Here is a 23,540-nt window from a genome sequence, read left to right on the forward strand (position 1 = left end):
GCTAGATGTGCCCGGTTCATAGAGACATACCCCAAGAGGCTTGCAGCTGTAATTCCTGTGAAAGGTGGCTCTACAAAGTATTGATTTTGGGGGGTTAATAGTTATGCATGCTGAAGTTTTCAGTTTTTTTGGTCTTATTTCTTGTTTGTTTCACAGTAAAAAAAAATATTTTGCATCTTCAAAGTCATAGGCATGTTGTGTAAATCAAATTATACAAACCCCCCAAAAATCTATTTTAATTCCAAGTTGTAAGGCAACAAATTAAGAAAAATGTCAAGGGGGGTGAATACTTTCACAAGGCACTGTATTTATTGTATCATTGACCATTATTGGAATAAGGCAAACTGAAGGAACATAGTCTTTGGGAGTAATTTCCTTTGTACTTTAGTGTTGGTCAGCTTGAGAGTCCACCCAAAAACGCATTCTATTGGATCTCCCCTTGCCTCGCATGACAAGCTGAAATGGGCAGTGCCATGGGCCTGTGAGTAACAGCTGAACACTTGTAAAGAAGACTGGGGTCTGGACTGGCCACGGGGCTTGCACTTTGAAAGCACAATACGTTTTCAAGCCGCTCAGGGAGAGGGAGCCAGCAACAACGCCACACAATCAGCGCAGCCAAGGAGACCGGAGAAACACTTTCCCCCAAATTCCCGACTCAGAGAGGGGGAGAAAAGAAGGGGAGAAGCGCCAAACAAAGGCATTCTTAGCTTTCAGCAAAACAATAACTTTGGGAAAATCATTTACTTCAAATACAAATTCAAGGAGATAGGCGTAACGGAACGGCGTCTCCAGCAAGAATCCGCTACTTGTATTCAACATTCTGATTCGGAATACCTAAAGCCACGGATTGAGTGCTGCAGCAACACTGAATGAAACAAAGTTGCGTAAAAAAACAGAATGGAAACGAAAATGCGAATCACATGGGCACTTCTTCCACTTGGTAAGTGTCTATTCTTTGTATTTTATTTATCTTATTTCATTTGATCAAAGTTGGTTTTATTTTTGGGGACCAACAAGACCCCTTCACCATCTTTCCTTTATTTGAGCAATTGAAGACATTCGATAAGAGAAGTTAACATAGGAGGAGATCACATTTGGTATCATAATTTATCAATTCATAATAAAAGAAAAACAACTAAATAAAACAATGTTGATGATGAGAGGTTCTGTGTTTCTCCTCACAACAGGTGCGCACATCAATAGTTTACAGTTGATGATGCACTGAAGTTTGTAGCCTAATCTGTAAATCTGTAAAACAAAATGGAATGGAATTCCCATCAAAAATTAAATCGTTTTCGTTATATTCCGTCTATATGATTGACATATTGTCATTTTTTTCAGTCATCGGTGCTAAAAGAACATGTTGCTTGGCAGTAATCCAAAGATACAGAAATATAATTCCTATTAAACCGTTATCTTATTAGCCCTCTATCCCACCAATACTAGTGAAAGTCTATACCAGCTGCGCGATTTCACAACATGCTGCTCTAATTTCGGTATCGAGGAGTGAGTGAGGGGGAGTTGCACTGTAAATGCGAGGCAGAGACTGGCACCTGAGGGAGTGGCACCGGGGATTCAGGGCCAGAGCCGTGCAGCTGAAACATCTGACCCCTCTTCACGCCCGGGTCCTCTCCTCTCACACTGTGCTCAAGAGCTGGGAGGCCGGGAGGGAGACAACGGGACCGCATAATGAAGTGCCCCCGTGACCCGCTCGAGACGTCCCTCATGCCTAATGGTGAGGCGGAGTGTTATTCTTAATTACGCGCAGGTCGCACCAGCCTCTTGCCACTATAAATTCATGAAAAGTAGAGGAGGCTTTTGTTTTTTTCTCGCTGAGCAAAAACAGACTGAATGTTCACGGTCAGCCCTTTTCCCAAAACTGTTTTAGACCACATAATGAGTTAGGCCTAAAACTAACTTGACAAGCATTATTGCCAAGCATATAGGCACTAATAAAAATAATGTCCTCCTTGGATACAAATCACCCTCCAATACCATTTGATAGAACACAAACCATTCATTTATGATTTATAATAAAACTTATTCAATCTATAAATGAACCATAGTGCTTTTAAAAAGAAAAGGTCAAATATCCCAGACCAGACCATATCCTTCCAGAGCCTACCCCACACACACCACTTCCCAGTCCCTTTCACATGAAGGTCATGTCATGTCTTTTCCTAAAAGGTAAACCCAGCCAGGATCTCTGTTATGATCGGGATGCGGCTTGGCAGCCACGGCTATCCTCCCTAGACCTAGCCTATGGGAGAGCGCTAGCGGAGAACAATAGATAGGAAAACTCATTTAACAACATCCCTGTTCCTAAGGAAGGTGTGGCACCATAGTCCCATCCTGAGAGGAGACGGCCATGAGCTCCCTCCGTCTCCTCACGAACACACACAGCCTGGTTCACTCAAAAGCAAGGACATGGAGACGGAGTCCTCACTCCTTCACTCCCCTGGAAATTCACCTAATAAAAGTGAGGGGAAACAGGACATTAAACAGGCTGTGCGTCTGCAATGTCACTCCATTGCCTCTATAGGGCATACTTTTTGACCTGAGCCATATGGGCCCTGCAAAAGTAGTGTATTGTAATGTGGCCAGGGCCCATTACAGTGCTGGTCAATAGTGCACTATAAAGGGAATAGGGTGCCATTTCAGAGGCAGCCAGGGGAATTAGATCCACACTCGACAATCAGGGCATTGGGGTTTTAAACAGCAGCGTTGGGGAACAGTACAGGAGAGGGAGTCTTCCAGTTCCTCTAGGGAGTAAGTGTAGTAAAGCCTTGTGTTTCATCACTGTTTGATGTGGATGATAAAGCACCACCACACCCTCCACCTCTATCTTCACCCCAGAGCAGCCTACACTCCTACATGTCCAGGCCAGGTGGACATTAATCAGGCCAGTGGCTGGCACCATGCATCACAGACCTTCACTCAGCTCCCCTCCTCTCTTCTACCGCCTCCCTGCTTCATCTCTCTCTCTCATATCACACATACAGGAACACACACATGTACAAGGTCTCCCCCTCCCACCTTCACTCTCTCCTCACACTCCTTTCTCTGCCATGGCTGGGAACTCCCTTCTACTTTACCTCGAAGAAAACAGAGAGCAGATGTTTCCTAATAAGAGCCAAGCAAACAAAACGTGTGTGTGTGTCAAAGAGTTGGTCTTAAGTGAAGTGTCGGTGACCACTATCACTCCAACCTCCTCCATGATGTCAACTGCTCCACACTGTTGTCTACCAACATTCTTTGCCTAATGTATTCACTGGCAATAGATTAATAGCATACTGCATTCCTTGCTGCATTGCTTAGTTTAGCTCAATGCCAGCCAACACACAGGACTAAAGACAATAGATGGGTCGTTCCACAAAATTAGTTCCTTTGATATTTTAAGTAGTAAAAGCCTGTTATATTAAAATAGAACTTCCGGAAAATATACATACTTTTTACCCAGTAGTTCTGAAAGTAGCGCACAAGAGCCAAAATGTGTCCCAGAAAATTGCATACTACATCATGTGCATATATGTACCTCATTGGATAACGCTGGGCAGGCCTGGGCCAGCCTTATTTCACTGTGCAACTCGTGTGCTGGCCAATCTGGCAGCACTCAAAATGGTGCCACACAGCTTCCAGAAGCTTTCAAACTACGGATTTCATGGCTAATAGAGGTATAACAGTAATTCTGCTTATAGATTATGTATGTGTGAATTACACATTGGCACATCCAGCTCAATTAGAAAAATACTTAGGTAGTCGACAAAGTTCCAAATGTCTCTTCAAATGTAGTGCCGATTAATATAGACCACATGGAACATTCAATGAATTCGATTTTTATTATGAATAAAGACTTGCTAAAGTACCAAAATTCTGCATTTTGACATGTCCCTCAGTACAGCCTCTGTAACTTCTAGGAAGATTTTAACCCCAACATTTCTCCAAGCTTTGTAACACTTTATTTGGATAGTCCACCTGTAACATTTCAACTATCCTAACCCTAACCCTTATTCTAAAGCTAACTCTAACCGTAACCTTAACAAGCAGTTGCTTATCAACAGATGGTTTGTTGATAGTATGACCATCTGTAGAGAATCTACAGATGGGACCACACTCTATTTGGATGGTCCAAGTTTTCACCATTATTGTGAAGCCCCAGTTATTTTGTTGCTTTAATAAAGTCCTTCCTGAAGATGATTATTTCTTCATGTGATTAGTGATTCATTTTAGGGGGAAAAAAACCTGTCCCTCATTTTAAGGTCGGCCCTGTTACGTGAAGTTAACTCTCGTTTTAATATGGTGAAACTATTCCTTTGTAAATATTTTCTAAATAAACATGAGTAAAATCATAGTGTATAAGCAAGTGAGCTGGTTCTACTCTTTTTGGCCATTTTCTGGTGAGAAAACTTAGCATGTCGAGCATAACATGTCTACCCTGTTACCCGTATATAGACAGGCTAGAATTTAACAACCTTGTCACAAGGTTGTTATGGCTGATTTATGACAGAATCGTCAACCCTGTTAATTTATTTGGCTGTTATTACAGATATTTTTTATTTAACCTCTTGAGATGGGAAAACATGTTTCTTTGTTAAGTTGCTGTTCATGACAGAATGTTAGATTAGGTGAAATCAAACTTTTTTTCATTCACTAAATTACACTAACCTAAAGGGACTCATTTCATGGAACGACCCAGACCTCTATAGACTAAAGTGCTGTAGAAGCGCTGGACTTGACCATAAGTGCACACCACAGCTCAACATAGACACAAACACACCCATAATAACCTGGCATCACAGCACTAGGAACGTGGTTGTGTTTGGGTGTGTGGACCCACAACGTGTGGCAGCTGATAATCTTCATCACGTCAGCTATGCTGTGTAGTCACAGACAGTTAAATAAAATAAAAAATACAATTTACACCATCAGACAGAGACCAAAGCCCTTTTTCCACCCTCACTCTCCTCTACCCACCTCCCCCAATCCCACTTTCTCCCTACTCTTTCTCTGCTCTCCTTTTTTTCATACAGTGTTTTTACATTCACAGCCCCTCTCCTTAATGGAGGAGCCTATTGGATAAGTACTGTGTAAAGATGGCCTCCCTCCTCCTCCACTCTTCCCTTCATTCCCCAGTTCCAATTCTGAATTACCCCTCTCAATGGGTCAACACCCCAGGAAGGCGGGGACTACTGGGCTCTTAAAAAGCTTGGGCCGCAGCAGGGGGCCGGGGGTGAGGGAGTAACCCCCCCTGGCAGAGCCACACGTGGGGGAAGCCAGGCTTTTGTGTGGGCCGTTACCCACCTAACAGGGTGGCATTGTGTGTCCGGGGCTGGAGACGGATAGCTACATTTATTTACTTACTCTCCTGCCTCTGGCAGCGCATGGTGGATGTTCACGCTCAGATGCACATAAATCTGGCCTTATTATGGGATGGCCTGGCTGGCACACATACAGGGACAGAGATGAATACACACACAGCTAGGCAGGATCACATACCCATGCCAGAACACAAGTGGACCGGCAGACACACACCCTTAGGACTCAGCATTAAGAAAGGCTCTTTTTATTTTTAAGATGTCCACTGCTGGTGCCCAGGCTGGTCGCCATAAGCCCCTGCTCCCCTCCCTCTATCAGTAGGCTGTGTGGGGCCTGGGGCCCGGAGGTTATGCTTACAATGTGGCTGGCAGGATGACAGGACAATTCAACAAGTCTCCACCCTCCAGGCCAGTTGTCATTCTGCTTTAACTGTGTACGGATGGAGGCTCTCACACTAAACATGATTGTGCTTGACGTCCGCCAGGACCCAACAACAGGACCCCCTGTGGGGACGGCAGGGGAGAGGGAGACACCCCTCTGACCCCATTACTGACTCGTTAGTCACACTGGGACAGGCCAAGCCATAACACTGTCACAGGCATGAGTTAGGAACACAAACACGGGTGAAGTTGGAGAACTCAGCCCTATGGTAAATGGCATTTAGAGGCCTTATCATCATCTTGTTGCATTTCCATATTGAAGATGTGGAAGTAACTGACTGTATTTGACTGGGTTTCTGTTAGTCTTGAGTCAGAGCAGGGTGTGTGTAGGGTGTTTCATGCTTTCTGTGTTTAACTCAGGCACACACGTGAAGGATGCCACGCTGCTTGCTTAGCGAGAACCACTTCTTCTTGATTTGGCTCAAACCGAGGCTCGAACCCACGACCTCTGCCTTGCTAGCACACGTGACCACCCTCCTGTCTTACCAGTCGGCGTTGCGTGAAAAGCTAGCTATTTGTGGCGCAAGTGGGGAAACTTCAGGCTGAGGAGGGTGTTTCACACATTTATATTTTAGTCATTAGGCAGACGCTCTTAAGCAGAGCGAGTGCTTACTTTTATTTGTACTGGTCCCCCATGGGATTCAAACCCTCAACCCTGGCGTTGCAAGCGCCATGCTCTACCAACTGAGCCACACATCCCCATGTGCTACACACACACGCAGTGAGAGAGCAAAGAAGCCCATATCTTATTGCATAACAGAGTCAACAGGAAGGACCCTGGGGTCAGTTCTCCCACCCTCCCACCCGTCTGGCCCTGAGGGGGTCCGAGACACCGGGTCGCACCCTGTGGGAGAGAGACAGGCAACTGTAGCAGCAGACTGAACCGGACATAACCGGACCCAATGACCTAGCGATCCATCTTAATAATAGCCTGGTGGAGGAAGAGGCTAATAAGTCCTGGCTGCAGGTCAGTCTGTGTTGGCCCAGTTATGCTGTGTAGTCACAGACAGACATCCAATACTCATGGGGATAGTAATGTAATCCTACTGTGGTATACAGGAACCTGCTCTGATGTGCTCTATGAGTTACAACAAGGAGGCTTCATTCCCTACTCACTACTAAGCATCATGGCTACTAGCTAGGGAGCCTATGGCAGAGGAAAGAGAAGCTATGGAGATGGAACCTTCCATTCCATCTCCTGCCCCCCCCCTCCTTTCTCTGGGAGGGGGGGGGCATATCTTAAGGAATGAGTGTCTTTGGAGAGACTACAGGCACTATCCGTGTGTGTGTGTGAGTGAGTGTGTGTTTGTGTGTGGGGGGGGTTGGAATGTCTCTGAGGTAAAAACAGCCCCAGCTAATAATGTCAGGATCAGGGGTGCTGCTGTCACCTGTTAAGAAACAGACACCCGGGTGACAGGCGGGGTCAAAGAGGGTCATCCCAAAATATGACATCACAGCTAGAGGAGGTAGAGGAGGGGGGATAGTGGAGCAGACAGAGAGAGACACACGTCTCACAACAACACAGAGTCTCAGAGGCAGAACACTGTGTGGAAATCACAGGAGCAGTACACCAGTCCCAGGTCAAATACATACTATACACCGAATATCTGCATGAGTAGTACAGTCTACTCTCAAGACATTGCATAGTGTATGTCAGAAATTAACTGTATCATTCCTGACTTACACATTTTCAAAAGCTGTCTAAAAATGTAACAAAGAAATACTGTCTGTAAAACAATTTTTTCCCTTGTCATTCAGTCCTGCTGGGAAACTTCCACCTGTTAGAATATAATGTTGAAGTAGCCTCCTATCTCGAGTTACCCAGCCTGGTCTCATAGACCAGACGTAACATAGTAAATATAAATTCGGGACACTGAAATTAGTATGATATGGTAAGTTTGGTATGGTTACATAAGACAGAAGGTTACTTAAGGCAAAAATGAGCGGAGGGTGGTTGGTCGTTTTAGCATTTTAGCTAATTAGCAAATGTTCAACTACTTACTACTTTTTAGCTACTTTGCAACTACTTAGCATGTTTGTTAACCCTTCCCCTAACCCTTTTGGCTAACTTTTACCTTAACCTTAACCCTTTATCCTAAATGCGTAACATATTGTACATTTCGCAAATTCTTAACATTTACGGATCGTAATTCGTAACATATCATACTAAATGGAGTGTCTTGTATTTACATAAAGAATAACATGAAATGCTCTGAGACCAGGTTGAGCCACCAGGGGCATTACCAATGCTGAAGCAACCTCCTTTCACTAGCTACCAGGGGACATTACCAATGCTGTAGCAACCTCCTTTCACTAGCTACCAGGTGACATTACCAATGCTGTAGCGACCTCCTTTAACTAGCTACCAGGTGACATTACCAATGCTGTAGCGACCTCCTTTCACTAGCTACCAGGTGACATGATCAACGCTGTAGCAACCTCCTTTCACTAGCTACCAGGTGACATGATCAACGCTGTAGCAACATCCTTTTACTAGCTACCAGGTGACATGATCAATGCTGTAGCAACATCCTTTCACTAGCTACCAGGTGACATGATCAATGCTGTAGCAACATCCTTTCACTAGCTACCAGGTGACATTACCAATGCTGTAGCAACATCCTTTTACTAGCTACCAGGTGACATGATCAATGCTGTAGCAACATCCTTTCACTAGCTACCAGGTGACATGATCAATGCTGTAGCAACATCCTTTTACTAGCTACCAGGTGACATTACAAATGCTGAAGCAGCCCCCTTTACTAGCTGCCAGGGGACATCACCAGGAGTGTAAACAAACAGGCTGGGTCCAGGGGGAAGATTCAGAGTTTCCCCCTCCTTAGTTAGGAGCTGTCTGTGTCTCTGGGTTCTCTCCTCATAGTGACTACTAAGCTGCTTAATGAAGCCTGATAACAATTGGCGTGTCTGCAGTTTGGGATGGCAGCCACAGTGTAGGGCTGCCTGTCAAAGAGAAGAGATGGAGACAACATTGTTTTACCTCTCCCCTCTTCCACCACCCCTCTAAAACAGACACTGATAAGAGGCTGTTTTAGACAATGTCCTCATTGCCCCCGACAACCACTATTAATCACCATGACAACCCACCACGTCTGGATTTATATCTTTACATCCTGGGTGAGCATCTTTTTAACGGGCTGGTCAACAGGAGGGGCTCTACTCAAAAACACACATACAATACAATGATTATTAGAGTGTGAAAATATGTATTGATATGGAGATTGACAATCTGGTTGGAATGTTGGAACATTGTAACAATGATTCAAGTAGTATAGAAACCTTATGAGGTTGGACTGAATAGAGTTCATTAGAGTCCCCACATCTCTTTATTCTACAGTGCACATGTGGAGTGGGAGGTGAGTGTTCGTGTATGGTTTATGTGTGGGTGTGTGTGTACAGTATGTCCACTACCTATATTGTAGGCCTGTGTTTGTGGATGTAACCTTGGGATGAATATCCAATTATTGAGCACTGTTTGAAAAACAATGTCGCCCTATGTGTATAGATTTAGGGCTGCACAATATCTGCAAAAAAACATTGAATTGTGATTTTTTTTAACCAAATATTGCGATTTGACTTGCAATATACAGGTAACTGCCAAAACAAAGGAAACAACAAAATAAAGTGTCTTAATAGGGTGTTGGGCCACCACCAACCAGAACAGCTTCAATGTGCCTTGGTATATATTCTACAAGTGTCTGGAACTTCATTGGAGGGATGCCATTCTTCCACAAGAAATTTCATAATTTTATATTTTATTGGTGGTGGAAAACACTCTCAGGCACCACTCCAGAATCTCCCATAACTGTTTAATTGGGTTGAGATCTGGTGATTGACACACACACACACACACACACACACACACACACACACACACACACACACACACACACACACACACACACACACACACACACACACACACTGTAAACCTACTATGCTCCTTTGAGACCCCTCTTTCAAAGTCACAGATCTTTTCTTTTAACCATGGTAGCCAAAATAATGGGCAACTGGCCATTTTTATACATCAGCCCAAAGACTGTCTATTATATTGACAAGATATTCGAGTGACCCCTCTAACAATGGAAATATATGTTCCCAAAGATAAAAAGGCAGGCAGGAGGAGATGAGATCAGGTGGGACCATTCCAGCTAATGAGCGGGCAGATACGCGTGTGAACAACAGGCCATAGAGATATATAGAGGACTAATCTTTGTATCTGTGCAATTATAGCGTCTGTGACAGCCTCAATGGCGCTGCCCATGCTATCTCCATTTTAAAGTAGCCAACGTCTTCATTGGCTGATTCCTCCCAACTCATAGGAATCCCCATCAAGTTGACTACTTTAAAAGGGTGGAAGACTTCAATGGCAATGCCCATGCTAAAACAGGTTATAGCCATGATGAGTCCTCCGTTTACAGTGCATTTGGAAAATGTTCAGATCCCATGACTTTTTCCACATTTATTTACATTACAGCCTTATTCTAAAATTGATTAAATTGTTTTTTCCCCTCATCAATATACACACAATATCCCATAACGACAAAGCAAAGACAGGCTTTTAGAATTTTTTGAAAAAAAAAATAATGGGAATAATGCATTTACATAAGTATTCAGACCCTTTACTCAGTACTTTGTTGAAGCATCTTTGGCAGTGATTACAGCCTCGAGTCTTCTTGGGTATGACGCTACAAGCTTGGCACACCTGTATTTAGGGAGTTTCTCCCATTACTCTCTGCAGATCCTCTCAAGCTCTGTCAGGTTGGATGGGGAGCGTCACTGCACAGCTATTTTCAGGTCTTTCCTGAGATGTTCGATTGGGTTCAAGTCCGGGTTCTGGCTGGGCCACTCAAGGACATTCAGGGACTTGTCCCGAAGCCACTCCTGCGTTGTCTTGGCTGCGTGCTTAGGGTTGTTGTCCTGTTGGAAGGTGAACCTTCGCCCCAGTCTGAAGTCCTGAGTGCTCTGGAGCAGGTTTTCATCAAAGATCTCTCTGTACTTTGCTCTGTTCATCTTTCCTTCGATCCTGACTAGTCTCCCAGTCCCTGCCGCCAATAAACATCCCCACAGCATGACGCTGCCACCACTGTGCTTCACCATTGGGATGGTGCCAGGTTTCCTCCAGAAGTGACGTTTGGCATTCAGGCCAAAGAGTTCAATCATGGTTTCATCAGACCAGAGAATCTCGTTTCTCATGGTCTGAGAGTCTTTATGTGCCTTTTGGCAAACTCCAAGAGGGCTGTCATGTGCATTTTACTGAAAAGTGGCTTCCGTCTGGCCACTCTACCATAAAGGCCTGCTTGGTGGAGTGCTGCGGAGATGGTTGTCCTTCTGGAAGGTTCTCCCATCTCCACAGAGGAATTCTGGAGTTCTATCAGTGACCATCGGGTGCTTGGTCACCTCCCTTAGCAAGGCCTTTCTCCCCCGATTGCTCAGTTTGGCCGGGCGGCCAGCTCTAGTAGGAGTCTTGATGGTTCCAAACTTCTTCCATTTAAGAATGACGGAGGCCACTGTGTTCTTGGAGACCTTCAATGTTGCAGAAATGTTTTGGAACCCTTCCCTAGACCTCGACACAATCCTGTCTCAGAACTCTACAGACAATTCCTTCGACCTCGTGGCTTGGTATTTGCTCTGACATGCACTATCAAATGTGGGACCTTATATAGACAGGTGTGTGCCTTTCCAAATCATGTCCAATCAATTGAATTTACCACAGGTGGACTCCAATCAAGTTGTCGAAACATCTTAAGGATGATCAATGGAAAAAGGATGCACCTGAGTTCAATTTCGATTCTTATAGCAAAGGATCTGAAAACTTATGTTTTTTATTTGCAAAAAATGTCTAAAAAACAGTTCTCTCTTTGTCATTATGGGGTATTGTGTGTAGATTGATGAGGGGAAAAAAAATATTTTATCCATTTTAGAACAAGGCTCTAACATAACAAAAGCCTGAATGCTTTCCGAATGCACTGTATTTCTATGACAACAGGCACAACTCAGATAAAAACATTTTTTTGGGTAAGTTGCCGAAATGCCACATTTATCAGTAAATTCGTAACTATCTAACCATTACGAAACTTCTATTCGATCAAATAACCCTCACGTATCACATTACAATTACATTTTTTGTTGATCAAATTCAACACAGTCTCATTGACCTCCATACAAAAATTACTCACTTCGTGGGCTTATTTTCGTGGACAGATTTTGGGTGGAGTAAAATCTCTCGCTTCGCCTCTTCCTCTCTGATGACCCTAAGCATGATGGGATGTTAATTGCTTAATTAACTCAGGAACCACACCTGTGTGGAAGCACCTGCTTTACATACACTTTGTATCGGTCATTTACTCAAGTGTTTCCTTTATTGTGGCAGTTACATGTAGATCAAAACACTTGGGTGAACTGTTGGAATCCTAGAAACAGAATGATTTATATTAAAAAGCAAAAAAGTGTCATCGTTGTCTGGAACAATCTGTTGACTGCATTTGACCTAACAGAACAGCATGCAAACTTCTAGTGAATCTAAAGAGGAGGAGCTGCGCTGCTTGATGGGGCGGGGCTTGAGCGTGTGTGAAGCAGCCACAAGTAAACTATAAAAACGGACGCAACAATGACTGAGTGGCATTTCAAAATATCGCATGCGATATGAATCTTCTTGCGTCATGAATATTGCGCGACAATATTGCGATTTTAATGTGAATTAGATGAATTATGCAGCCCTATATGAATTGACAGCATATGTAGCCTTTGAAGTGTATGCTATTTATAGTGCAGTGTGTTAGTAATGTAGGTATACGGCCTGATATATGAACATGTGAGATAAGAGAGGTATGAGTGTTTTTAGTGTGTGACTGTGCACCCACGTATGTGCGGGACTGAGTATGAGGAAGCAAGTAGTTGTCCTAATGCTATGGCGGTACGTGCGTGTGGGTCGAGGGAAGGGATCCTAGGGAAGCCATTGTTCTAAATCCCTAGGGTCCCGGCCTAAGAACGTGGTCCAGGATTGTTCACGGTGCGCTGGGGCAAGCCCATAGGTTGGGTGTGGAGCATCCTGTCCTGTTTACTATGAATAGAGAAACAGAGAGAATTGACTACTGTACAGCTGTCTGGAGAGAAGGAAATAAAATACAGCAGGTTTACACAGAGTTCACCACAGAGCCTCCTCAATATCTCATCACTGATATCCTCTTAGAAATACAAGATATTTATAAAACTGTATGCAACTCACAGGGATGATGGACCAAGTTCTAGAGATGGCATTATTTCCATTTAAGTTGAGCCAAGTAGATTACATTAAGTTAGGCCTATGTAATATTTGCTTCAGATTAAACAGTTAACGCTGTTTTGTGTTTGTTCACTCCAGGTCTTCTACTTCACTGTACTGATGCTAATTCAACGCAACCACCCTCATCTTCTTCACATATAGCCTCTATCACCACCACAATTACAGCTGGCGTTACAGCCACCCCGTCACCGACATCAACTCAGAAGATGACTAGTGTAACCTCTAACACCGCCATAATCTCAACAACCGGCACCACAGCAGCAACCAACTCCCCAACTCAGAAGATGACTAGTGTAACCTCTAACACCGCCATAATCCCAACAACCGGCACCACAGCAGCCACCAACTCCCCAACTCAGAAGATGACTAGTGTAACCTCTAACACCGCCATAATCCCAACAACCGGCAACACAGCAGCCACCAACTCCCCAACTCAGAAGATGACTAGTGTAACCTCTAACACCGCCATAATCCCAACAACCGGCACCACAGCAGCCACTAACTCCCCAACTCAGAAGATGACTAGTGTAACCTCTAACACCGCCATAATCCCAACAACCGGCACCACAGCAGCCACCAACTCCCCAACTCAGAAGATGACTAGTGTAACCTCTAACACCGCCACAATCACGACAACCGGCGTCACACCCAGGGCCAGCATTGTTACTGCCGCGGGTACTGCTGGAACGGAGGCCTCTGGGTCCTCAGTAACCCTCACTCAGACCACCCCGGACACTACAGGTGAGGGTCTATCTCCCCAACACCATTTCACCTCAAAACACCTATCACTCACCCAGCATAGAGTTTGGCTGTAGTCTCAAAGGATTTTGACTCAAAACCCTAAAAGCTGAACAGTTCTTATCACATGCGGTCATGTGTGATTACATGATGGAAGTGAGAGAACATTCAGACAAAATTGTCCATTCTCTTATTTATGCTTCTTGAAGAAGTCACACAGGTTTCAACTACAACATCTGTGGGCCCAACCCCATGGTCAGCATCGTCCTCTCCCTCCCATCCCCCCTCCACATCCAGCCCTGTAAGTTCAGGCAGCAGTCTTGCTACCACCACGACCAGCACACAGGGAAGGATGGTGTCTACAACCACGGCTGAGACGACAACTCCTCCCAAGAGCTTTACGGTATGACAGAAAGAGTTTAACATAAAACACTTGTCAGTCTGATTCAAGAAAAATCTTATGAATCATAACACACACAAATATGACCTTAAATTTGTCTTTTTTTCGGCTTTTTACAGTTTGTCAAGTCCAAAAGAAATGAAGAGGTAAGGGTTTCTCCTTTCTACTGTCATCCTAGATTTGCTTACGAGTTTAGGTCTGCGTTGACATTCGGTTTCAAATGACAAATGTAATGACAAATCCTCAGTTGCAGTTTGAACCATCTTACAGAGTGGTCCTCAAAGACCAGGATGGTGAAAGCCTGCTCTGACCTCTACCCTTTCCCTGGTCCTATAGATGGGTTAGCTGACAACATCATGAAAACAATGTGCACGCTGAGGCAGAATTTTGTGTGTTGTTGTGATTCTGGATGGCCAGTTGGCGAGCAACAATGACAAACTGCCGCCATGTGGGGAATCGTAGGTGGCGCGTTTCAGCTCGTTGTGTCTTGTTATTGATACCATGTCTTGAGGTATTTTGACTGATCATTTCTATGCTAATATGGCAAAGATCCACTAGCTAGCTAACCAACAACTGTAACAATGTATTTGAAAGACAACAAGTGCTCATTGTGCAAATGTATTCATGTTTTCAATAATCATTTGGAGACAGAGTTAACATGTTGTCAACAATCTAAGTAAACCTTCTGTTTTGTTGCTCAACAAACAACCCGTCTATTCTCAACAGAGAGCGACACTCTTGTTTCCAAAGCCAGGACAGGAAGTAGTGGAAGTAGAGCATCATATTATTAAAAAAGGATCCTGCAGGCATTGGGTGGAAAAAGTGTCTTAGTGGGAAACCTTCCTGCCTTTTGCTGGTTTCCGTTTTTCCCACACCTCCCTCGCTCTCATTCTCCCTCGCTTTCTATGAACAGCTGCTCTGCTTCAGAAAGGCCAAGAATAACTGACACCTCACTGCACGGGAAACGCTGACGTCCCACCTTTGACCTTTCCCTCGACTCACCAAAACCAGCATTGTAGTGATGGTTGTAATGACATCATGGTGAAATGACATCAGCTCAGCAATTGCCACTCTTTAGATAGAGATTCACTAAACAAGGCATGTTGAGTCTTTTTTGTCCCTTTCAAAACTATGAAAACATTTGGTGCAACTTAGAAACTTGTTTTTTTCTCTCGTCAGAATTACGAGAGGAAGGACCTGGAGGAGCTGTGTCGACAGCTGATGTCTCATATGCATGACGCTAACTGTACTCTGACTGTGAGGGAGATCAACGGACACACTACCTTCGACAGTGTGGTAATTACCGGCAAAGGTATGTAAACTACCCAGTCCCCACGATTCAGATGCTTCCAAAGCAATTAAATAGAGCACACCTAACGCACCCCGTTTCCTAATGCTAGTCTTGGTTGTATGAATTGTGTTTTTAAATACATACTATTTGAGAGGGTTTGAGCCAATTGCTGTCAAGGTCAAGTACCAGAAGTGAACTGTTGTAAATGAAAGTTTCCTTTGATTTTCTTTAGTGGACAACTCTGTCGTCCAGCAATACTATGAGGAAATCACCAGAGTAAGTCTAATTAACATTGTGAACTACATATCTCCCTGAATGTCATCATAAACGGGCTACTGGAGAACATGTAAAGGTTGTATTTGGAGGGAGGAGTGTCAGAGTGGGTCTTTATTTACTTCATCTTTTCTGTCAGAAACCAAGTGACAACATGACCCTCATTGCCATCTTGGTGTCCTGCGGCGCTCTACTGGCCATGATTGTAGGCTTCGCCATCTACGCCTCATACCACCGCAAGTCCTATCGGAAGAACCTCCAAGTACACAATTAGAAAATCAAACTACTCTACAATCAATAATGTCTGTCTGTGATATGTCCACATTCTTCCTAAAATACTTACTAATAATAGTTGAGCTATGCTTTCAGAGGGTCCTCACCCGAAATCTCCCCTTATCTTCTCTCAACAGCAACACCTGACGGAGGAGCTGCAGACGGTGGAGGACGGTTACCATGACAACCCCACATTGGAGGTGATGGAGGTGCAGCCGGAGATGCAGGAGAAGAAGGTGGCCCTGAACGGAGAGTTCAACAACAGCTGGATTGTCCCCATCGACAGCCTGCTGAAAGAGGACATGCCAGACGAGGAGGACACTCACCTGTAGAGGGGGACTGGAACAGACAGGGGTGCTACAATATACCCTCGACCAATTGACTCTCCCTTCCCTGCACCATTACAAAGGGCCCTCTTTAGTAGAGGGTTCTAGATCCAAACGTTGCAGGTAGAAATGTATTCTATATAGAATGTATACAACTTTAATGGGATTTGAGAATTGCACAATTGTGACAGTTCTATGCAATGCATTTCTATCTGCAACACTTTTAAAATGTTCCTCCCCACTGAACCAAACCCAAGGCAACGACACAGACGCCACCTGACAAATCTGGAAAAAATAACACCCAAATGACAGGTTCTGGAAACCCACCCCGCCTAAACGAGTGTCAGAGTCCCATCGCTGTGGCCATGGAAAAGTAACAGGCCATTTAGTGGATACTACACCAAGCAACATTGTGTCTAGTTTTAGGAGATATGAAATATTTGGCAAATGTAAATCTCAAAACATACACAATCCCATTTTAAGAGCCATTGAGTGTTTAAGGTACTTGATGTACCGCTAGATAGTTATTGATTTAATTGGGAAAACCAAACACTCAAACCACCAATATTTCAGGGTGGAGTTTATGAAGTGGTCTAACTAAAATCTGCATGTTCTTTATGCTGTAATCAATGTAATCCCCAGAAGTGCATTGAATTGTACACTTGAGCACCTGTACATAGTATTTTCTTATATTTTCAGAGAAAATGGAAGCTGAAACTTTGTAAACTGTAATATTGCCTTCATGGTTAAATCTCAATAGTATTGATTTAGAGAAAATGACGTCAGGATAAAGTGAAATAATCATCCTGGTGAATGAATTAAACTACTAGTGAATCTCAGCTCTGACGACCTGGCATTGGCTGCTGTATAGAAGCCATATACTGGTTCAACTGAGCAACGTGAACCACACTAATGAAACAAACGGGCTCTATGGAGACACTGCTGGGACGGGAGCGTCTACAGATATGAAGGGGGGGAAACTGTAAATAGTCGTTTGAAAATTCTAAAGAATTTGACCTAGGACCAGTTTCCTGGACATAGATAAAGCCTAGCCTTGGACTTAAAGAGCCCTTTCAACTATGCTTTTTAGTCTAGGACTGGGGTTGCTCTGTATCAGGGAAGCTGGCCCCTAAAGATACATTTTCTTGTTTGCTGATGTTGAAGGTTATGTGTTAAGTTGTTATTTAAACACCAGGGATGACTTGTTACATCGGCCTCTGCAGATTTTCCTTTTTGTTCGTTACCCTTTTTCGTCAAATCAACTGAATAGAAATGTATATAAATATCCATGTGATTATCTGGCAAAACGTATTCCAATTCATGTATAATTCACATGGACACAATAATTCCCAATTATATTTAAGCTGTAAAATCAACCAACACAATCCACCACTTATTCCACACATTCCTGTGTAGTTTGTCACTAGTTGTGTACAGTCGTTCACTCGTATTTGATTTCTTTTACACCAGAAGTATTTAGCAGTTATTGCATGTATTTATGGTTTGTTTGCTGATGAAGCCAAACAACAGGGGGTCTGACACACTGGAAGCTGCACCTCATCTATCATGGCCAGGGCAGCCATGTTTTCTTATACCAATAAAGATTTGCCAATAAAACACTTCTTTCAAAACAGGTGTCGTATTTTTTGTAACTTTTTACCAATGGTAAATTGATGAAACAATCAAAATACAAAATCTATAGTTGCATCCCAACTGGTTACAAACAAATCAAAAACCAGAGTCATTTATTTATGAAAACCTGAACAAAATACAATCTTTATTCGTTATGTACATTACATACAATGCAATTCTACAATAGGCTCTCTACACATTCACGTTATCCACAGAGTAGTGCTCATTCACGCACTCTAGAGTACCCCACATACTCCTGAGTCCCAGTTGGGGAGAAGAGGCAGATGAAGAAAATAACATTCCATTTTTCTGAAAATTATAATTTCCTTCCCCTCCCAAAAATAAAAAGTATTTGGCATTGTGATATATATTTTTTTGCAAAGGTGCTTCTTTAATGTTTTCTTAAGCTTATCTTTTATTTCCGACACAAAAAAAGAAAATAATGCAATCATTGCAAAAGTCTTCTATTCTGTGATAATGACCATAAATAATGAGTCCTTCCTAAATAACGGGTTTTATTAAAACGCTATGATGGTAAGTATGACACTACTTTCTCTCTGGATCTCAGTTCAGAGAGCTAATATTTACTAAGCTTAATATGGTGGCAGCAGAAGACATCCATTAGCAAACAGAAACGTTTCAAGCTCACATACTGTAAGCATACAGGGGTGTGCACCCTGCACACAAGCAGCAAACACACACAGCAATGAAGGTGATTCAAATTAAGCTAATACTGATTACTGAGGACATGAGTGCAAACAGAGAAATCTGATCTGATCACTCATCTTCTAACAATAAGATCAGATGTCTTCATGTGTATGCCTGTATGAAGGAACCAGATGTAATGAATCTATTGGGACATAGTGTACAATCTGCCAATTTGATTAGGATTTTGATCAAGGATTTATAAGGATCTAACAAGAAAAAGCATGTCTATAGTTTGGCTCTACCACCCTTGACAGGACTCAAACACTAAGTGTTCGTCTCCTTGAATGTGAATAGTCCCTCCCTCCATCTCTGGTTATCTGATAGTGGAGTTGATTGATATCAAAACAAAGGGGATGGATATTTCACAGACTCCATAGGCCTTTGCCTACAGTGTACTCTGCATACTGTACAGCTGTCTCAGAAAAATGCTAAATATATAGACATTACATACACAATGTAATGGAAGACTAGGCTGCTACTATTCTTGAGAAGGAAGGGAAAGGGGATCACGTCAATCATCTCTCCTACTGAGATTAATGGAAGAACAATGAGGCATATGTTTGTATTATGTTACACAGGTGGACTAGGCAAAATACTCTGGCGATCCGAGACAAACACACACAAGCTATATCAAAGGGCATCCTCAGTTCCAGCATAATGATAATGAACCAATCAAAAACATTTCCTGTACATCAAAACTTTGGCTGGAGCCACAAGACAGATACCATTTGATAACTTGGTGTTAGAGATCACTTGTCAATGCTCCCATTGCCTTATTCTGAGTAAGAATGAAATGTAGTGTTCTGTATTTCTTTAGGTCAGAAATGAAGAATGTCCTGTCATCACTGTTTGCATGAGAAACAGAGAGAACCCAGTAATCAGGCCATCGCTGAAGGGGGAGACTGGGCTCTCCCTCAATGAAAGCAATCATTCCTTCTTCCTTTACCCATAAAATAACTCCCATCGTCAAAGGAAGATACATCCCAGCCAATGAGATCATATGTGTACAGATGTGTGTTTGTACATTAAAAAAACTCCCTGATACAGGAGAACCATCATGTTGCAGTTCTCTTACAAGATGGGGTGAGTTGAAAAAAATAACATTCATACTTGGACTACATTTCCCACCATGCCTCAGTGACAGATCCATGGTTGCGTCACACTAAAGCTACAGTAGCCATTACCAGAATCCCAGGCTTTTGACAACTTGACGTTTTCCCCCCAAACCCATAATGACTGAATTTTACATTGATAGAGGTTTTAATTGACTTAACTTAATTTGACATATAAATTGTCTCTTAGGATCATTATTCTATTGTTTCTATATAACACAATTAACATTTTGACAGTATGAAACAGCATGGCAGACATAATTATAAATATGGGGTACATAATATGGCCACCAATAATACAGGCAGAGCAAGCAAACAAAAGCATGAACTTGGTTGAAGGTATATTCAACATACAACACACTGACAGGGTGTCATTAAGTAACAACTACTTTCACAAGCAGGTTTGTGTGAGTGAGTGTGTCAGAGAGAGAGACGGATGCAAGACCGAGTGGAAAATAAGAGAGACTCCTTGATCTAACAGGCTACTAATGCCAAGCAAAGTCAAGCGCAGCATGTAAAAGTCTAATGTAAACCTCACAAATCAAATCAGTTAACACAGATGATATGTTTGGCAGAGTTCTGGGTTATTTTTGCCCTGTTAAATTAGTTTATTCAACAAAGACACTCAGGTCTGGGGGAGGGGTGTTGTTTTTATTTCTCACACAGTGATATTCAGTATCAACCCCTTTAAATCACAAGTGGCCTGACCCTCATTTTCCGTTTTAGTTGTTGAAGAACCAACGTCCTAAAGAGGGGGTCAACAAGTGCAGTCCGCGAGCAGAGCACCACTGAATTTGGAAGGGTCAAGTGTAGAAAAATATTACGTTTGGCTTTGGGCCGGCCAATCAGAGTCTTATTGGCGTATGGTGGTGGTGCATAGGGTTGTGGGGCGGGGCTAGAGTGTGATGAGGTCAACGAGGTTACCCTTGGGTGGGGTCATGCTGTCCGGGAAGAAGTTGACGAGCATGTCGAAGAGCTGCGTGCGCTGGGCATACGTCTGGTCCACGTCTGAGAAACCTGAGAGAAGGAGGGAGAGGGCGAGAGAGGAGAGGGGTCAGAAGAGGGGGAGAGATGAGTGAGGGAGGAAGAGAAGGAAGAACGGAGAGGGAGAGGGGAAGAGAGATGGAAAGGAATAAAGAGAGGGAAAGAGGGACAAGAGAGAAGGTGAAGGGCGAGAGAGTGGTGGGAAGAAAAGACTCACTTCAATTGCTCAATCTCCACAGGAAGTCATGAGCTCATAAAGGTCACATACACGCTCAGAAGGTCATGTGGGTGGATCAAAATGAAAGTACATCAGAAAGAAGGGCTGAAGGGGGGAAAAAAAAAGCAGGCGAGAATAATCTTTCCATTCATTGGTTTTCATCTACTGTGTGTCCAGTGAAGTATGCAGATAACGCAGCAGGCTCTTACCCAGAGGGATGAAGTCAGAGCTGGACTTGAAGAGAGCCGAGGGCAGGAGCTGGAACTGAATAGTCACATCGGAACACAACATCTCAGTCACTGAACACTAACGCAGCACTGCCAACAAATACACTTCCATTATTCCTGGTAATAATATAAAAAACAATGAACATCAAAACACAGGCTTGGAATGTTACATTATCAAACCACTTCATATGTTTATTTTAGAGGTCGACCGATTAATTAGGGCCGATTTCAAGTTCATAACAAATCAGCCGATTACAACCATTTATATTGCAATCCACGAGGAGACTGCGTGGCAGGCTGACCACCTGTTACGCGAGTGCAGGCAGCAAGGAGCCAAGGTAAGTTGCTAGCTAGCACTAAACGGATCTTAGAAAAAACAATCAATCTCAGCATAATCACTAGTTAACTACACATGCTTGATGATATTACTAGTTTAACTAGCTTGCCCAGCATTGCATATAATCAATGCGGTGCCTGAAATTGTGTCACTTCTCTTGGGTTCAGTGTAAGTCAGGGCATATGCAGCAATTTGGGTCGCCTGGCTCGTTGCGAACTGTGTGAAGACCATTTCTTCCTAACAAATACCGTAATTAAGTTGCCATAACATTGAAAGTTGTGCAATGTAACAGCAATATTTAGACTTAGGGTTGCCACCCATTCGATAAAATACGGAACGGTTCTGTATTTCACTGAAAGAATAAACGTTTTGTTTTCGAAATGATAGTTTCCGGATTTGACCATATTAATGACCCAAGGCTCGTATGTGTGTGTTTATTATATAATAATTAAGTCTATGATTTGATATAGCAGTCTGACTGAGCAGTGGTAGGCAGCAGCAGGCTCGTAAGCATTCATTCAAACCGCACTTTCCTCCGTTTGCCAGCAGCTTTTCGCAATGCTTATGAATTCAAGCCTATAAACTCCCGAGATTAGGCACTATAGTATTGCCAGCCTATAAGAATTTCCACTAGTCAAAGGTCTATGAAATACAAATGGTATAGAGAGAAATAGTCCTATAACAACTACAACCTAAAACTTCTTAACTGGGAATATTGAAGACTCATGTTCTCAGCAAGGAACTTAAAGTTAGCTTTTTTTCATGGCACATATTGCACTTTCACTTTCTTCTCCAACACCGTTTTTGAATTATTTAAACCAAATTGAACATATTTCATTATTTATTTGAGACTAAATTTATTTATGTATTATATTAAGTTAAAATAAAAGTGTTCATTCATTATTGTTGTAATTGTCATCATACATACATACAAATATATAATCGGAATCGGCTTTTATTGGTCCTCCAATAATCAGTATCAGCGTTGAAAAATCATAATTGGTCGACCTCTAGTTTACTTGATCTAAAAGCACAGTTGAATAAATAACACTGCACAATGTGCAAGTACCCTACTCCCCATCAGTCAACCCTCCCTCCCTCCCTCCCGTCCCTCACCTCTTTGGTCTCGTCAGGGTTGGTGTGGTCCACGGTCAGAGAGAGGTCGTTCTGCAGGTACTTCAGAGCATTCAGAGGCTCTGACTGGGCCTTCTCCTCAAACCTAAAAACACGCACACGACAGATCTTCAGATAGAGCTTGAGGAAATCCTTTAGCCTAACCTACAGAATCTCTGTACCACACAAGGTGAAAAGATCACTGCAAAGACTGCAAAATGAGCGAGGAGAGAACCCTTCCCTACAATGGCAAGACATGGCCACTAGGTGGAATCAGTGTCAAAGCAGAACCCGAAACTCAAATTGTGAAGTCATAGCTCCTATACATTTGTATCCACCATTTTGCTATATGGTACAGAGAGGTTACGGTTCAGTTCCAGGTGTATTGTCCATTCTCTGGTTCTGTACCTGTACTTCCTGATTAGGTATCTGCAGTGTCGGAGCAGGTACTCTTTGGAGGGGCGACACAGCTTGAGGGACCAGAAGTCATCCAGACGCATCTTAGGAGAGCACGACTTCCCTGGGTTCCCTCCAAACAGATAGTGCACCTGGACACAAAGAGGAAAAATAACACTGCATATATTAGATATTATCCATCAATACCCTCAAAACTGCAGCTGGTCTCAGACCATAATGATATCCTGAAACAGTATTTAATAGACTTTTGTGCCCTTATGCTTATAGCATTTTGTAGAAGTGTGTGTGTGTGTCCATGTTCTTCACTGACATGCTGCTTGTTATATTGATGTATCTTAGTCTGGTTGATGTCATGTGTCTGTCTGAAACGGATGTGTTGAAACTGCTGTCTTGGTTTAGGTCTCTCTTGAAAAATAAATGTTCTCAACCAGAC

At 43.1% G+C, this 23,540-nt stretch overlaps 2 protein-coding genes across 7 annotated transcripts in view; one reads left to right on the forward strand and one right to left on the reverse strand.

Annotated features, from left to right (window-relative positions):
• Nucleotides 1–484: 484 nt before the first annotated feature.
• Nucleotides 485–17,991, forward strand: podxl (podocalyxin-like). 3 transcript variants are annotated; one of them, XM_045699873.1, is made up of 9 exons: nt 488–940; nt 13,138–13,265; nt 13,344–13,800; nt 14,007–14,200; nt 14,317–14,343; nt 15,377–15,509; nt 15,721–15,764; nt 15,901–16,023; nt 16,172–17,991. In XM_045699873.1, the coding sequence occupies exons 1-9, from the start codon at nt 898–900 to the stop codon at nt 16,364–16,366; spliced, it is 1,344 nt and encodes a 447-aa protein (XP_045555829.1). In that variant the 5' UTR covers nt 488–897; the 3' UTR covers nt 16,367–17,991. The 3 variants fall into 3 exon arrangements, with proteins under 3 accessions (XP_014008743.2, XP_045555829.1, XP_014008742.2); XM_014153268.2 differs by having other exon boundaries at nt 485–940; nt 13,138–13,800; nt 14,010–14,200; XM_014153267.2 differs by having other exon boundaries at nt 489–940; nt 13,138–13,800.
• A 117-nt stretch (nt 17,992–18,108) lies between these two features.
• LOC106576225 (muskelin) overlaps nt 18,109–23,540 on the reverse strand; it is a 35,039-nt gene continuing 29,607 nt past the window's right edge. For 3 of the 4 annotated variants that reach the window (XM_014153266.2, XM_045699872.1, XM_045699871.1), the window contains exons 15-18: nt 23,099–23,238; nt 22,694–22,796; nt 21,223–21,277; nt 18,109–20,829 (exon numbers count right to left, since the gene is read on the reverse strand). In XM_014153266.2, coding sequence (XP_014008741.1) covers nt 20,708–20,829; nt 21,223–21,277; nt 22,694–22,796; nt 23,099–23,238 — 420 coding nt within the window. In that variant the 3' untranslated portion in view covers nt 18,109–20,707. Of the gene's footprint in view, nt 20,830–21,013; nt 21,119–21,222; nt 21,278–22,693; nt 22,797–23,098; nt 23,239–23,540 lie in introns of all 4 variants that reach the window. The other variant, XR_006760140.1, reaches the window with a different exon arrangement.

This window comes from Salmo salar, chromosome ssa17 (assembly GCF_905237065.1).
Source record: "Salmo salar chromosome ssa17, Ssal_v3.1, whole genome shotgun sequence".
In the NCBI taxonomy this organism is placed as follows: Eukaryota; Metazoa; Chordata; class Actinopteri; order Salmoniformes; family Salmonidae; genus Salmo; species Salmo salar.